The sequence below is a fragment of the Nicotiana tomentosiformis genome, chromosome 2, assembly GCF_000390325.3.
Source record: "Nicotiana tomentosiformis chromosome 2, ASM39032v3, whole genome shotgun sequence".
NCBI lineage: Eukaryota > Viridiplantae > Streptophyta > Magnoliopsida > Solanales > Solanaceae > Nicotiana > Nicotiana tomentosiformis.
The window spans coordinates 21,071,289-21,089,262 of record NC_090813.1 but is presented as its reverse complement, the minus strand read 5'-3'; the positions used below and the strand labels follow the sequence as shown (position 1 = coordinate 21,089,262).

The 17,974-nt window shown below is 36.2% G+C and overlaps 2 protein-coding genes across 2 annotated transcripts; both read right to left on the bottom strand.

Annotated features, from left to right (window-relative positions):
* Positions 1-377: 377 nt before the first annotated feature.
* LOC104096473 (DNA-binding protein S1FA-like) lies at positions 378-2,363 on the bottom strand. The gene is made up of 2 exons (XM_009602847.4): positions 2,205-2,363; positions 378-752 (listed from the first exon to the last, which is right to left on the bottom strand). Exons 1-2 carry the CDS (start codon positions 2,244-2,246, stop codon positions 537-539), a joined length of 258 nt encoding a protein of 85 aa, XP_009601142.1. The 5' UTR covers positions 2,247-2,363; the 3' UTR covers positions 378-536.
* A 2,584-nt stretch (positions 2,364-4,947) lies between these two features.
* LOC104096472 (L-type lectin-domain containing receptor kinase VIII.1-like) lies at positions 4,948-7,778 on the bottom strand. The gene has a single exon (XM_009602846.4). It carries the CDS (start codon positions 7,304-7,306, stop codon positions 5,156-5,158), a length of 2,151 nt encoding a protein of 716 aa, XP_009601141.1. The 5' UTR covers positions 7,307-7,778; the 3' UTR covers positions 4,948-5,155.
* Between the last annotated feature and the right edge of the window lie 10,196 nt (positions 7,779-17,974).

Below are 17,974 nucleotides of genomic sequence, written 5' to 3'. Positions count from 1 at the left end.
CAGTATGCAAATGCTTCGGACACCATCTCCATAAGCTATTGTTGTTTGCTTCTTTTAGGCTGTTTGAATAAGGAAATGTCTTTTTTGTTTTAGTCCAGCAACAGAATTTTCTTTTAAGCTACAACAATAACAAATACAGTAAATTCCAACAAGTAAGGTCTTGGGAGGGTAATATGTAGTCAGCCTTACTCCTACTCTGGAAGGGCAGAGAGGCAGAATTTTCTTTTAAGCAGTGAGCATTTATTTCAATGCAACTGTTATCTTTCAAGGGCTAAAGGAATTTCACAAAACCATGAAAGCAACGCTAAGCATTAACCTAGCCAGAAATTTGGACATAACAGCAAGGTAAGAAGAGCAATAGTTCTCTCTAGAAGAGATTAGGGAAATGGGTAGTCACTATAAAAATAGCAGAATCTTTTGGTTAAGTTCTATCTATGATGGTGGGAAATTGGTAAAACTATAAAGTACAACCATCTACTGACTAGGAACATCTTCTATCAAAAGGAACAAGGGGAATACAGGTGTGTCCAAGATATCTATTCACCAGGTGCTGAAACACCTTGCTTCAGTCTCTCCCTCTTTAGTTTCTTCTTGGAAACTGGCTTCTTTTTCTTTGGAGGAAGTGTTTTCTGTGCATACATGTAAAGTAAATAGTTCCCAACAAGGAACGCCAGTAAGAGCCCGCCAACAACAATTAAGACCATCAATCCTGGGTTGAATCCTTGAACTTCAACATCTTTGGTCATATTTTTCTGCAGAATACATAGATTAACAAGTGTTAATTCGTGTCAAACTCACACTTCATAGTTCAGTGCAAAATACAGAGTACACTGAAGGGAAAAAAGGTTCTACTAAGCAAAAATATGTATGACAGATAGCAAGTAACGATATATGTTGAACTCCCACTGAAAAATTCAGTGCAAAGTAATGAGTACATATCATTAAAAGGGAAAAAAGGCAGCCCGGTGCACTAAGCTTCCGCTATGCGCGGGGTCTGGGGAAGGGCCGAACCACAAGAGTTTATTATACGCAGCCTTACCTGCATTTCTGCAAGAGGCTGTTTTTACGGCTCGAACCGGTGACCTCCTGGTCACATGGCAGCAACTTTATTAGTTACGTCAAGGCTTCCTTTCATATCATTAAAAGGGGAAAAAAGTTCTACTATGCCCAGAATGGTGGAGAACAACGTCTAGGCTAAACGATGAACATTACTGATTGAACATAATTATGAAAATTGTTGAAAAACAAATGGAAAGTCGAGCGCTTCGGTCTTCTGCATGGATAAGGAAGAACAAGAGTGCAGCGGCACAGGTTTTAGACTAAACAGAAATTAGCTTTTAAAGTTCCATGGTGGGTGAGCAAGTGTTGCAGATTCAGGGGCAAACTAAATCACCTAACTTTTTCCTACCCGTACACAGGAGGAGCGATCGGAGGCGTATCTAGGGTAGAAGCTATGGGTTCAACTGAACCCTTAATTTTTGCTCATACCCTGTATTTTTGTTTAAAAAAATTATTAAATATGTATAAATAATAAATTTTGAACCCATTAAATTAGATGAGATGTCGTAGAATTACGAATCTGAACCCATAAAGTTTAAATCTTGAATGCGCCTTTGAGTGAGCCTATTAGGTGCAAGTTCGGTTAAACCCAGTCACCTTTGCGCAGACATTGTATTTATATTAGAAATTCATTAAATAAGTCTAAATATTCAATTGTGAACCCAGTAACAAAAGATAAGCTATGAGTTACAAGGTAAATTCAGAACCCATAAACTTCAAATCCTGGCTAACCATCTATAGGTTTGGTTTAGGTATATGGGAAAAAATCACACAGATTTTTGTTCCAGCACCTGCAATTTACCAGACGAAAAAAAGTAGCAGAGCACTAGCTAGGCCAAACTCAAATCTATGATATCATTCTCTGCATTTTGTATTCCAAAACCTTCCATTTTCCTAGTACTAGGCTACTAGCTGAATTCGCAATTCGCGTTCATAACATATCTTGTGAACAAAAAAAGACACCAAATTCTGATAATCATCTTAAAATCCCCATAAAATGTAATAATCAATCTATAAACCCTTCTCCCACTAAAACACAGAAAAAGATCATTTCTTATCGAAGAAATATATTAAAAAGTGTGTGTGTGTGGGGGGGGGGGGGGGGATGAATTGAGAAACATAAGGAGAGAAATAGAAGAGCGTACCATGGGATCAAAAGACGGAGGAGGATCTCCTTCGTAATCCATGGCTTCTAGAGAGTTCGACAAGGTAGCAAAACAGAATTCTTACTGTTAAAATTGCAGTAGGTGAATTGTTTTGCTAAAAGGTCATCGCTTTTTCTGTTTTTCCTTTGATTGGCCCCAAAAGTTTTTTTTATTTTCGTTTTGACTTACACACTTTTGATTCAGTCTTGACTTGCATACTCTCTCTCGGATTCGGTGTGTATGCAGATCTTACTCTTACCTTGTGAAGATAGAGATGATGTTTCTAATAGATCATTGACTCAAGAAAAGTATAATCAACAGTAGTGACAAAGAACTATGAAAAGAGAAGCAGTAACACCAAGTAGAATAATAAAACAATCAAAGCAAATGAACAACAAGCAATAATAGAGATCTAAGACTAAAAAATAAGAGCAAATGAACAACAAGCAATAATAGAGATCTAAGACTAAAAAATAAGAGAATAACACTAGTACTATAGGTAAGAAAGAGATATACATATTTGAAAGAGAAATATGATTGACTACTCACTAACCTACTATCCTAATCATCAACCTCTTTACCTTTCTATCAAAGGTCATGTCATGTCTAATCACATCTTCACAATACTTCTTCGGCCTACTACCTTTCCTTGATAAAGTCGTTACTGTCAAAGTTTTTTTGTAAGTTGACACTAAAAAAATCTTAAACTGTTTTTCTTATATTGACAAAATTAAGCGATGTCCAAATGAATTACTTAAATATAAACTACTATTCTTTCGGAGTATACTTCTCTAAATGTTTTTTGACAAAAAATGCTCATGATAAGTAGACTTTCAACGTTTAGCCAAACAAGTCCTAAATCATGTCAAATTATGTTTTTTATAATCGTAATGGGTCGAACCTGTAGTGTTATAGTAAGTTATAACTCTCTCTCTCCTGTAAAATGAGGTCGAACTGAATTTTTTTTCATCCTTTTGTTTTCATTCGGTGTCTGATATTTGTATTGGGGTCCAACTAAATTTGAATTCGCGTCGAAAAATCCACATTGGGAGTAATTGCTCCTTGACAAAAGCAATTCTACACTCAAGCCTCATACCCGAAACCTCTTAAGAATGAAATAATACTAATTATCACTCCACAACAACATTTATTGGTAAGTTGAAATGAAATTAATACCTTCCCCATGACTCTCCAAAAATATCATCTTGCATGTGAGTCCATTCACATATTCATGTCGCATTTGGTGAATAATAGAATCTAACTTCTTTTTTTTTCACCAGCAAGATTCTCAGTGGAACTTGTGTGCATGTGGGATTTCATCATCTAATTTGGTCGGCATTTAATCAGTGAAGAGGAATTTTTGCAGTAATGAAAAAAAAAAATTTGGGTTAAGACGAGTATCGACGTTAATGACAAATTATACTGACATTAAGTTAATTAATCTTTGTATCTCCGAGGTTTGTCGTTGGACACTAACACGAGACACAAACACAATGGTATCGTTCATTTCCAAGGCTCAAGTATTTTAATTTGCTGCTGTTGTTGTTGTTGTTGTAATGTTTAGATGCTCATTCTACTAGAGTGTGGTTCTTTAATTCGTAATTATGTTAGATGTTTTATAATACTAATACTTTTAACTATTTTGGTTTCTGTCAGACGTATGTCTCAAGTCTCAACAATATAAAAACTGAGTTTTTATTTTATTTTATTTTTACAAGACCTAGCCAAACATCTCTCACAACAATTGAGTGTAACCAAACGTCGGCACTGTCCAATTAAGAATAAACTCTCCTTATTAAGACATAGGCAATCTACATGCTCTCTCCATTCCCCTTCATTTTTTTTATCCTTTGTGACATATCATAGGCAAGAGCGGAGCTAGATGGTTAGAAGAATGTTCATATGAATACTATTTGCCGGAAAATTATATCGTACGTTTAAAATTAATTGTCTTTTATATGTTAAATCCCTTAGTGTAAATCTTGTTTCCGCCTTTATAGCGATAAAAAATTAAAAATTTCAATGGATCGTCACAGCAAAGCTAGCCTACTGCTTACAATGCATTATGCATGTAACAAATCCCTCCAAGGCTTTGAAATGTGGTTAGCAATGAAGACATTGTAAGAAAAAAGAATACGGATGATCTCCTTCTCTCTCTCTCCTTAGAACGAGTGAGGGGTGCCCATTTCAATGCAATCCACACGAACAATTGCGAAACACAAAAGACATTATTATAGAATGAGAAGAAATGTCCAAGAAAGGGATGGCTGGAATGGAATGTCCCTTTGAACATTTAATGAAAATGAAAGAAACAAAACTCAACCTAGCGAGCATGGTCCATGCACACACCTACCTAAGCAGCAGTGATGGAGACACCTTTAATATAAGTGAAGATTTTATTCAATCCTGCTTCACGAAAAAAATATAGATTTAATAAGGAAATTTTAATGGCGAAATACATAAACGGTTTCTTTAAGTTATCCTTAACGATCAGATAAACACTTTAAGATAGTGGGCTGAGTGAAAGTGTCTACCTAGTCGTTGATGACAACTTAAAGATCCGTTTATGTATTAAAGAAGTACAATATCTACCAATAAATATGCCTTTCTTTTGTTGATTGTCATTATACTACACTCATGCTTTACCAAACCTCTACTCAAGCTTATCATGTAGGCTTTTTGACTAAAAGATAACTTAAGAAAGCAACTTCTCACCTCACCACAAAAACAATCCACCCAACCAAAACCAAGAAAAGGACTTCATATTATCTTTTTCACTAAATTCCTGTATCTTACACTCAATGGACTACAGTATATGAAAGCAAAAGGAAAAAGATACATCATATTTTAAGCTTATTTGGTACAAATATAGTAGGAATTAAATTAATGATCAATTTATGAACAAAACAAAAAAGTTTAACTAAAAGTTGATGCTCCTTTCTTGACATGAATTAGACCAAGTCCATGCCATTGCCAACACCAGTGAAACTGTTTTCAGATGATGAAGTTGAAAGTGTGATCATACCATTCAAATCAGAAACACTATCTTGCAAAGTCATTAGGAGATGTGATGTGCTGAAACTCATAGAAGGCTTAGTTCTTGGGACAATGGGAACTTCAGTTTCACCAACTAGCATTTGGACCACACTTCTCATTGTTGGTCTAACCATAGGGTCAGGATGTGAACAAGCTAACCCAACCATTAGAACCCTTCTCATCTCTGCTTCATCAAACTCACCACAAAGTCTTGAATCAGCTGCCATTAGCAAATTCCCTTCTCTATACAACCCCCAAACCCATTCAACCAAGTTACTATTCACTCCAACTTTCTCAACTCTTGTTGTTTCCCTCTCAATTGGCCTCCTTCCACTTGCCACTTCAAGAACCACTGCTCCATAGCTAAAAACATCAGTTTTCTCGGTTGCTCTTCCGGTTAACAAGTATTCAGGAGCCAAGTAGCCCATTGTCCCGGCTGCTACCGTTGCATCGGGGGACTTATCATGTTCAACTTGTCTTGCTAATCCAAAATCACCTAATCTTGCATTGAACCCTTCATCTAACATAATGTTACTACTCTTTATATCCCTATGAATCACCTGATTTTCACATTCTTGATGTAAATATGCCAAGGCTGAAGCAACACCTAGCAAAATTTTCCTCCTATGTAGCCAAGGTAGAATCATTCTTGATTCAAATAATGCCTTATCAAGACTCCCATTAGGCATAAGATCATACACTAATAAAATTTCACCTTTCTCATGGCACCATCCTTGAAGTTTAACAAGATTTCTGTGCCTAAGTGTTCCAATTATAGATAATTCAGATAAGAACTCCGCTTTCCCTTGTCCGTTATGACTACATCTCTTGACTGCCACAATGCCACCATTGTCCGATAAAATGCCCTTGTAAACTGTCCCAAATGCGCCATGGCCTATAATCCTCATCGAATCAAAGCCTTTTGTAGCCAATTTAAGCTCTTTGTAGCTAAACTCCTTAGGCATTTTGATAACATCAGATGCCAAAAATTCAGAATTTTTCACTTTCTTGAACTTTTTGGTGTATAACCATATAAGTACCAATGTAGCAAATGCAAGAAAAAATGCACTAGCAGTCACCACACCAACAATAGCTCCAGGACCTTGTTTACAAAAATTGCTATGACATTTCCCACTGCTCTTATCTTGCATTATACTTGCACTACTATTAGACTCTGAAGGAGCCATAGAAGGCGGCCGCGACGTGACGGAATCCGCCGTGGGATTCATCAAACTAGCCGTTGGCGGAGGTGGCACAGCCGCGGCCGCCGACTTAGGACTTGCATCAAATGATGAACTAAAACTCCACCACTCAATACTATGAATCTCAGTACTCCCTTGAGTTGAACCAGAAAACCCAACAAACATGAAATCATTTACATACTCAGCAATATTCAAAACAACAGATAGAAATGGTTCTTTTGGCTTTAAATTAGAGTATGATACAAACACATTCAACTCTCCAGTAGAACCAGAATATTCAATCCAAGAATTGACTATATCACCACTCTTGAGATCAACACCAATAGATTCTAAATCACCAACTTGAGTTGAAACCATTGAATTCAGATCCAAACCAACATGATTTCCATTAATATCTTTAAACTCAACATCCATAAGGGTATCAAATTCAACTGAAATTGTACCACTTTGTGTGCCTTTAGAATCCAAGATTCCCATATACCCACCAGCATCACCTACTGACTCATCATTAGGCGTGAGTACAAAAGCAAGACCACCACCAATAGAAGATGGGTTCAAATTAGTCACTGAAAATGAAAAGAATGTAGAGAAACTCGCCGGAAAATCAAGCCCCGGCTGCCGGAGTCTTACTGGTTTTGAATATAAAGCTTTTCCGGCGCCGGAATTTGGCACGGCAAGATCACGTGTTAACTGAACACTGTTGTTGTCACCCAAATGTGCATCTCCAAGAAGCTTCAAATTACTCAGTGTTAATGTTCCAAAGTCAAACTCAGTGATAGCAAATGCTGACTTATTACTACTGCAAAAACAGAAGAATAGTATGAACCATACAAGAATGTTGCTATATGCAGGAATTGACTTCATTGCTAGAATTTAGCAACACCCATTAAAGGATGAAGGTCAAATTGTACAAAGCTGAGGTTTTTAAGAGAAAATTCTGTGAAGTTACAAAGAAGGGGGATATTGTTTTGGCCTAAGAAATAGTGACAATGTAAGAAAGTAGAAAACTGACAGACCAGAGTGAGGATTAAGGGGAGAACAACAAGATGAAGTTTATAAGAATGTTTCTGGAAAATTCTGCATGAGTTGACTTTAATGCTAGATTTTAGCAAAACCCATTAAAGAATGAAGCTCAAATTATACAAAGCTGAGATTTTTAAGAGCAAAAGAACAATCTTTTACAAGAATTTTGTGAAGTTACAAAGAGGGTAAGATATTTTTCAGCCTTAGAAAATAGTGAGCAGAGAAGAGTGAGGATTAAGGGGCGGAAGAACAGAGAGAAGGGGTGTGAATGAAGTAGAGAATCCAAAGGATAGAAAAAGACAGGATTTTGTTGTTAGAAGACACGTATTGGCTACAACGGTAAAAATTTACTGCGTAAAGATGCCTTTTGCTCTATTTTCTTTTTACTCGAATGCACCAAAGTGGTCCCATATTTTTGTGTTGTTTTGTAGTGATTTCTGATTAGAGGATAATATTATTACTATGGGGAGGATAAGACAGGACAGGGCATGGCAGTTGATAACCAGCTTGGACAAAAACATTGGGCAATTTAATGTGGTTTTTCAGTTCTAACATAGTAATATCCTCACATCTGGCAAACATGAAATCAACTAACTCTGTGAATTTTCAAGGGTCGGTACTCAGGGATAAAGTGGAGTAATGTGGGGAAAGATACGAGATTAAATTAATATTGCGTTTGGATGGAATAAATTTATGTCGTCAACTAAATACTAATATAAATTTAATCTCAGAATTAATGAAGGATATCCTTTCTTATTCCATCAAATTTGAAAGTATTATTACTTTTAGCCCGCGTCAAAAATTATTTATATATAATAGTCAAAAAAGTATATAAAACTTGTATAATTTTTGTATATAACATACAATATATATATATATATATATATATATATATATATATATATATATATATATATAATATACAAATTTTATACATTTTTTCGACTATTATTTTTACAGCGGCTATACATATGTCATTTTCTAACTTATCTCACCTATAAATTAGTCCAGAAATTATAATTCCAGGTATAATCTCGGGATAATTTTGTCCGCGTATATATCACGACTAGTTAACTACACTAATAATATAGTTAAGGATTATTTTATTGCCAATGTGTATGACTCACATTCATTCTTTATAGATAAATACTCGCTATTTTTTCACCTTTTACTTGCAGTATTAGTCTTTTTTATGCGTATCGGCTATTCTTAATTAGCTAAGTCAAACGGGGTCTAAGGTTCATTGATTAAACTTCAAACTCACTTGTATTAAGGAGTACTCCTTTTTTGTCAACCCAATATTAGGACTAATATCTCAATTCTCATAATTTCTCCACACTCGAGTTTATTGTAGTCTCTCTCTTACACACACAAATATTACTTCCTTTTAAAACTTGTTTCCCTTAATTTTGATATTTTTGTTTTTTTTATTGCTTTTTGGTTTAATGGAAAAGGTAGATTCGATGGTAGAATAAAAGGCATAAATAAGTCTAATAGTATAGTTGCCTTGCTATTCTCTCAAGAAAACTAAAGTATGAAACATGTGTTTCAAACGGATCTCTCCATAAAAAGTGGGCAAAGATATAATGGATAACGTTACCACCTTTTAGCTATAAACTTCGGTTTTGTTTAAATTGTTATTTTGACTTAGTTAACATTGAAATGTGAGAAAGTTCTCTAGCAAGATGCTTGTAGTGAAAATTGGTACAAGAAAGGAAGCTAGAAAAGCAAGCCAAAAAAGAAAGAAAAGACACCACATGACTGAATCTTGTAGAAGATAGTTATACTCGTGACTGCATTTATTAATCTCTTTCATGATTTTTGAAAGTTGAGGATATTTTAAGGGGAAAATAATAATAATAATAAACACCTAGTATTTACACTTTATACTAACCCTAAAGATTTATAATAAGTAGATTTGACATACATCTCTTAGTTAATTATGATTAGTTAATGCATACTCTTATCTCTATTAATCACTTAACTATGATCAGTTAATGTGATCGGTGTGAATATGAGCGTGAATAAAATCTTGCAAATTTTTTACTCCAAAAACGTCAAAAAAGAAGAAGAGGAGGAAAAGTAGCACCATGTCCTGTTATAAAGTTGAATACTATAAAATTGTGCTTCTATAACATTGTATGGAAGAACGTTCTTTTTTATTTTCAGACAAAGACAGAGACATTCACAAGTGAATTTTAAAACGAGTTCGAACTCAAATATAATCATTTTTCTGCACTCTTTTACATTTCTTTCACTATATATATACATGAACTTTTGAAAATTGTTTCCCTCTTTAATGATTTCCCCCCTCTAATTAAGCTAGCGATGACATAATATTTTTGCTCCTGTTAATTGCTTCAATTTCTTCTTGATTCTTACTCGATCGTTATTTTTGTAGGTTAATTCATCATACACATTAACATTTCCAAGTTGAGTTTATATTCTATTAAGAAGGAGAATAAGAATAAGAGAGAAATAACAACCACTTCAATAATTTACAAGAACAACAACCTTGACAAGACAACAAGAATAATGATTTAGAATAATAATTAAAATAAGATCAAAAGAAAAATTAATCTTTCGTTTGGTAAGACAGTTGATGATGTAAAATCTTGGTCATACTTATTACAATCTACCAAGATCAGTGCTTGCTGACAGTAGTATGTTATTTTTTGTCTTGCTTCCTCTACACATGTTCTTAATTTCTTTATCCTATAAATCATGATTTTCTCAAATGAAGGAGAGCAAACAAAGAAAATGGATAAAGTTGCTTCGGTGGGGTAAACAATAAACACAAAAGGGTGTTGGGTTTTAGTTAGTATGTCTAAGATCCCATCTAGCATGTATAATTATTGTTTATAGTTTATACACATTGTAATTGATAGCATTTGATTAGTACATGCATTCATTTTTTGTTATCACTAGTTTCTGGACACGTGCATTGCACATGTACCTTTATCAATGAGTTTAAAAAAATTACTTCAAAAATTGTGTGTGCAAGTTATATAATAAAAATCAACAAAGAAGTGTACGAAGTTCTTAAAAATAATGAATATTGGTCATATTAAGCTAATTCAATAAAGGAAGTAATTGTTCCACATAAGTTTTCCGATGCCTTATGGTAATTTCGATACATGGATCTGTTTAGAAATCCAGACAAAATAGCACAATGTGTTGACTTGTATTTACTTTGTTCGATCGAATTTACACTTCTTTAATGATATAGCTTGAAGAGGCAAGTTTGAGTGTTGCAAGCTTGCAAGTTTTAAGAAGATGAAAAAATATCTTTAACATGAGGAACGCCACAATTATGAAAACATGGAATAACTTCTTTAATTAGCTTTATGCAGTGAAAATGTCAATGCCAACAACATCAACAACAACAACAACCAAGTATAATCTCACTAGTGGGGTTTGGGGAGGGTAGTGTGTGCGCAGACCTTACCCCTACCCTAGGGTAAAGAGGCTGTTTCCGATAGACCCTCGGCTCCCTCCCTCCAAGAACTCCCCACCTTGTTCTTGGGGTGACTCGAACTCACAACCTCTTAGTTGGAAGTGGAAGATGCTCATCAGAGCAACCCACTCTTGTATAAAATGTCAATGCCAACAAAGTAATATTTAACATGACCATGTTCGTTAGCGTTTGAGGTAGAAATTTCAACTACTTTGCAAGATTGACCTTTGATAATGTAGCCTTTCTCGCGAATAGCATATCAGCTTCTATCATCAAAGCTAGCTAACAGCAGGTCCCTTGATAGCGACTAAAACCAATTAATAGCGACTTTTGGGTTGCTTCATGTACAACCTTTTACTAAATGTTATTTGTGACGACGGCTGAAGGTCGTCACAAAAAAGACTCATTCGCGGCGAGTTCAGTCGCCACAATAGGTAAAAGATTCTGCAACCACAAGATAGTTGTGTATTAGGTCGCCACTGAATAAGACTTGTAGTAGCGACTATAGTCGCCACAACAACTAATATACCTTCAGTGGCAGCTCTTATCGCCACTATAGTATGTGATTTAGTAGCGAGAATTGTTGCTACAAAAACTAATAGATTTTGTAACAAAGTTTGGTCGCTACTAAAACTTATTTTTTCAACAGATTTTATTTTTCTAAAAACAATTAAGCTGCAACAATATTTCTATTAATATTACAGAAACGTATCATAAGAGACACCATTCAGAGCATTTCTCAAATAAAATGATAAAGGAACTTATTAAAAATTCAAAACATAGAATCTATGCATATACATGAAATGTCCCAAAAAAAAAAAGGAGCAAAAATAAAATGTATTCGAGCTCCTCTTGGCTAGCATCATTTCCTCTAGAAAATTATATGTCCTCAGAATGCAGCAAGAAACTCTCATGTCCTAGAATGCAGCCAAAGGAGGGAGCGAAAATAATCCTATACAAAATCAAAAGAGAATAAAATTGGTCGTTTCCAAGTGCCGCTCTTTTGTATTATTCCATAAGAAGGCACATTATTATCTTTTACGTACACATTAGACAAATTGGTTGCTACATACAAAAGAAATTCAAGGAGATCTGTTAGTAGGCACATTTAGATACCATAAAAATGAAATGATATAATCATGTCAATATGTTTCAAAAAAATCACGTTAACGATGATAACTAAATTACTTTCTTTCATATGTAGTGCCCAAGCTACATATAACAAATTAGAACTTTCTTTACTATTTATTCACTAATCATATTTTCTGAAAAGAACAAACCTCATAAATGCCATATCATAGTGCACTCTGATGGAAGTATAGTTTGGCAATATTAGCATTTGAAATAGTTCCCGAGTTGCTGGTATAAATTGATTCATGTTTCCTAGTCCAAGTCTATCCCAAATTCCCAATTTGCACTATGTTCTCTCTGTTTCTTCTTCTAATAGGTGCTTTACCAACTATAATATAGTAATTTCAAGGTGAAACTACTTGATGAAGAGTACAAAGTGAACCCCCATATTCAGGCATATAAATCTATCGTGTTCTCCTATATGGTGTATCTTATGAGCTTCTCACCAGCTATAGCATATATATGTTAGGATCTTTTTGATGATATATATGCTGAAAAATAAAATAAAATCGATCTTTCTCCGAATCAATAGTTGGGACACGGACTACACGATAATAAAAATTATCGAACGTGATAATTTTATTACTCATATGAAGATCAAGTGTTCGGAAGAAAATGAAAAGCCAAGTTACAAAATAATTATAAAAACTTAACTCGAGATGGACTACACGTACTGATAAATTAACTTGTGAAAATAGAAAATTAAGGTCAGAAATTGCACTGCTCATGTAAAATTTTAAAATTAAACAGGACGTTATTCATACAACGGAAGTCTGCTGAAAATAAAAAAAGGTAGAGATTTTACCACTTCAGCGATGCATTGGGTGTGACGTTCCACTGTTTGACGACCAAAAAACTCCCCTCAATCAATGCAAGATGGCGAAAAAACAGTAAGTTAACTAACAATTAAATTTTGATACAGCCATAACTTACAAAAATAAAAACTTATCATACATTACGGGCGACCTATTCAAAGTCTCCACTAATATCTTACTTTTTGTAACGACTATATGGGTCGCCACTAAAGCTTCCACTTTTTGTGGCGTCGTTTTTTGGTCGCTCCTAAAAATGTACCTTTTGTAGCACCTGAAGTGGTCGCTACTAAAAGTCATTACAAATGCCCTAATTTCTTGTAGTGATATTTAAGGAGAAGACATTAAATATAATCAGGAATATATTCAGAAAAAAGATAAATATATTGTCGATTAATGACAGTTGCGACATGAATCAGTTGTTTTTGGTAAACCGTTTACGATTCTCCTTGTTTTAACGGAATCATATACAATTCAATTATTCAAATATAACGTTTGACAAACATACTTCCATCTTCCACATTCCTTGTGTACATATCGATGAATTTTTTCCCAAATATAAAATTATTTTAAAAAGAAATTCTTGTGCACTAATGTGAATACAAATCATATATAGTTAAAAACGTAGGTAAATACCTTGAGAAAAACATTTCCATGGTATAAGAAAGATATAATCAATTTGAAATGCAAGCATTTGAAGTCTTCAGCTCTAAACAATAGTATTCCTACATGAAGGCCTCTAAGTAGTTGCTAAAATAGATATCTCCATTGATCAAGACTTTTCCAATCAATTAAACTTTTTTACTCCAAACTTCTTTAAAATAATTTAATCAGACGTAGATAAATCCTAAAGTAATTCCTTAAGTTTCTTCCACCCATTAGGACTTCTTGGCTACATCTAACTCTCTTCTTCTCCTGAGCCGACTCTACGAAGCTAGCTTCTTCTCAGCATGCTTCTGTGCCTTAGTAGATGTGAATACTCTAGAGTCTAGAGGGATAAATCAAAAGACAAATAAGTTACTTATTTAAGAAAAAAATAAAGTTCGCACTCAGAGATCTAATTTTGGAATCTCGGTCGTCCTCCTAATAAAAAGATGGGGAAAGAGTCGGATTTATCCCTGTACTATTGTAAATAGTTTATATTTATCCTCCGTTATACTTTTCGTCCAAACCCCTCCCACCCGTTACCAAAGTAGGCAAAAACACCCTCAAACCTAACGGTTGTCCACTCTGGCACCTCGATGAACAAATAACATATAAACATGATATATTAGTGATACTTTAGAATGACAATATACATCAAGATATTTTGTCTCAATGCTTGTCCGATTGAGTCACAGAGAAAGTTCAAGTTCATAACTTATAGACAAAAATCCAACCAAGAAGTGATACACAACTAATCCTAAATTGTCTTTATGAGTCCAACCGCATTGCCATTCGTGTGGTAGAGTGCCGGTTTGACATTTGCCACAAGCTGAGTGTTAGTAAAGAGGAGCGGCACACGTTCGGTTCACCACCAGGAAGCTGGGTCTGCAACTGCAGCATAGCAATTCCATTGTTTCTCCCTACAAATCACCTTAGATAAATGAAAAGTCTTGTTTGCCATGTACCCTTTAATCCCAATATTATATATGAACTTGTAAGCAAATTATTTGTATGAAGTTTCTCAATTCTCCGAGGGAACCGGATAGACTGATCGCAGCTTCTTGGTGAAATATATGTGTGGTAGAGAAAATTCTGACTCTTCATATTGCTCCTAATTTAATGAACCAACAACAATGATGTTTCACAGCTTTTGATTCAGTGGACCTACATAAATGATGAAATTGAACAGCAGGCTCTTCACTTCCTTCAAAATTCACGTTATTAGTAAGATTATTATAGTTATTGTCATTTATTAGAAAATATTTTTACATTCTTGTCCAAAAATAGTATAATAGTAATGTTTAATAGAAGGACAATAGTGTCGAACAAACTTATAAGGACATTTTGGTATTTTGACTTCTTATTTAGAGGTGTTTCCGCTTATAATATAGTATGATGATATTATATACTAATTCATTTTTTGATAAATATAACAAGGTCTTGCTTTAATTTAGAATCTTTTCCTCCTGATTGAGATCTTCTAGTGTATGTAAAACAAAAATGATACTAGCAGGAAAAGGGAAGGAAGGTCGATCTCTTTTAACATTTACGTGAAAACATTAAGCTCTTTTCAAACAGAAATGAACAAAGAAAATTTGTTCGACACAATTTCACACAGTCTACTCTCTTTATTTATTCCCTCTACTTATTGTTACGAAAGAATCATTGAAGTTATAATTAGACAATTATCCGTGCGCGTGCGCGCACATATATATAGTTTACCGGATAACAATTAAATTTATATGTGATTATAAGGATATGCGGATTAAATCAATACAAATGATAAATTGCGTTAGATTAAACAAATAAAGGACGTAATAAATTGTCAATCCAAGGGGAGTGATCTCGGACTCGATAACAACTTTAATGAAATGCATGCCTTCGATCCTGGGCTCACGGTAATGAAGAACTGATGAACAAAAGTAAGAACTTTGAATAACAGAGAAAATAAAAGTATATTGCCTTGATATGCGTGTTACAATGATGCATAATGAATAGTTAGACTCCCCTTTATATAGTAGGAGAGTTTTACCTTAAGCACAATTCCAAAAGAGGTAAAAATCTTCTGTTTTACTAATCACTGATTTCTTGCCGATACGTGTCAAGATTCACGCCGTAACATCCAGCTGGGCACGGATATCACGACCCTTTGTTTATCGTGCTTGATTATCTGGTAATACTCTCCGAAGTTTTGGGGTTCGAATCGGACTTGGGGGACGTGGCCCCGATTCTTCCGAGGGCAGGTGTTTTTGTCCGGACCCCGACTCGTGGAGATCCTTGCCTCGATTCCTATTCATTACAATAACATCTCCGCTCCATTTACTTCATCGGGAACCAAGGCATCCAAAGGGCTCGATTTCACCCATATACAAATAGTCCCCTCGTTTATCATAGAGTAAGTTTACGAAAACGACGAGAAACGACATATGCACTTCGATTCCTTCTTCAATACGCCGTGACAGAAAGGACAAAGAATCTGAAACGTTCCGTCATTCGTGTCATTATGACTTCTAACACGCGTCAGCCATCGACAAGTCATCCCTATAAATACTTTCCTGCTTCGTTCATTTTTTACCTTTTGATAAAGCTTCTACCTTCGAGTTTTCAGGATATCACTACCCTTCTTCACACTCTAATATTTTCACCTCCGTTCTTCAAAACTTCTTAGTAAGTTGAATGTTTTTACTTATTTTCTACCCAAATCAGCGCACTTGACCTTTCACCTTTCAACCTCTCTTCATATTTTTTAAACTTTTTCCAGATAACAATGGCTAAAACTTCCAACTCTGTTCCCCAAAAGGTCGCTTCTTCTTCTTCACAACCAACCATTGAAATCGATGAGACCACTACCGATATGGTTGTCCTCGAGAGGTCCGCTCCTGACGTGGCTACCGATGAACCGGCCACCAAGCCTCCCTTGAAAATGTTCATTCCCGGGGGTTGTTCGGTTTTCGATGACTTTAAGGTTGATAAGCCCTCGTCGGTGCATGGCCGGTGTGAAGTAGTATCAAGATATTTATGCTCCATTACCGAAGACGTCCTCCCCGCGGTCTGAGAGGACTGCAACTGGGCGGGTAATGACGTAGTAGTCCCCAGGCATGCAGACGCTATCACTACCCACGTGGAGGGTTATCTAAGTGTTTACACGTATCCCTTCACGTTGGGCCCGGTGGAGCCGGTTATCTTGGATTTCTGCAAGAGGTATGAAGTATGCCTCGATCAAATCCACCTGTCACTGTGGAGGATCGTGATCCTCTTTCGTTATTTCGTGAACAAGATCGAGTCCCGCCAGTTCACCATCGATCACCTTCTCCGCCTATATAGTCCCCGAATCTTCCGAAGGGGACTAATAAAGCTCACACGCCGGGCTAGCAAAGCCCCATTCTCGAGTATTGATGAGGACCAGGACCAGGGCTAGAAGGGGCGTTTTGTTCGGGTGAAGACCAAAGACTTGGTTCCCCCCGAACTTATGTCGTTCCCTGAGAAGTGAAACACATCTCGTAAGTATAGTTCCCCATTGAACACCATTTTAGTTTCATCTCCTATTTTCTTACTGGTATTTGTGGTGGTGAAACCACCGCTCGAGTCCCAAATGCGATCCCTCGACTCAAGGAAAGGATAAAGGGAATTTGTTCACAGATGCCTTATTCCGAACGCTTATGGCGCAAACTCTCGAGGGGCCGCCGGGAGGCCCGTTCTCACAGTAAGACCCTTCTTCTAATAAGTAACACATGGCTCTCCCATTCGCATCGTATTTACCCTCTTTTCTTCATTTTTCCTTTTGCGGGTTTGCTTAAAACCATTGAGCTTAGGCCTGCAGTAGGGGACGAGGATCTGTTCTTTGACCCCTCCGCTTCGGGGCTGTAGCAGGAGAAAAGAAGAAAAGGAAGGCTCCAGACTCCCCGGGCTCGGAGAAGAAGAAACCAAAGAGAATATTGGCCCGTAAGCCAAAGGAGAGTTCTTGATATTTCTCATGTCTTATTTCCTTCATCTTTTTGGAAGCCTCAGTACTCCATCACGAAAGCTTTCTTCGGTACCGGGCTGAGGTTAACCAGCTCGAGGCTGAGACCAGGGAGCTCGCCGAAAAGAGAGAGAGATGTATAAGCTTCCCAGCGAGCAACACAAAGGTGTCATCAAGAGTCTCCGGGACGAGTTGGATACGGCTCAGAAGGAGAAGGAAATATGGACCAGCTAGCTTCAAAGAAGGAGACCGCCTGGGAGCAGATGGCATCGGTAGAGGTTCAACTCCGAGTGGCGAAAGAGAAAGCCGATGCATAGGCTCGACGAAAACGAGGACCTCCAAACTTAATTGGTCTTGGCCATTGCTGAACGGGATGCCCTTGGCAAGGAGCTCGGAATAATGAGGTCCGAGTCGGAAACAACCAGGGCTGATGCTGAAGAGATGGTGGCCCAGTATAGGGCTGATAATGAGGTAGCCGAGGCCCGCCTGAAAGTCACTATTGA

Coding starts and splice junctions, on each gene's coding strand:
- LOC104096473 (XM_009602847.4), bottom strand. CDS start 2,246: ATGGATTACGAAGGAGATCCTCCTCCGTCTTTTGATCCCATG. Junction 753..2,204: donor CTCCGTCTTTTGATCCCATG/GTACGCTCTTCT, acceptor TGTATTCTGCAG/AAAAATATGACCAAAGATGT.
- LOC104096472 (XM_009602846.4), bottom strand. CDS start 7,306: ATGAAGTCAATTCCTGCATATAGCAACATTCTTGTATGGTTCATACTA.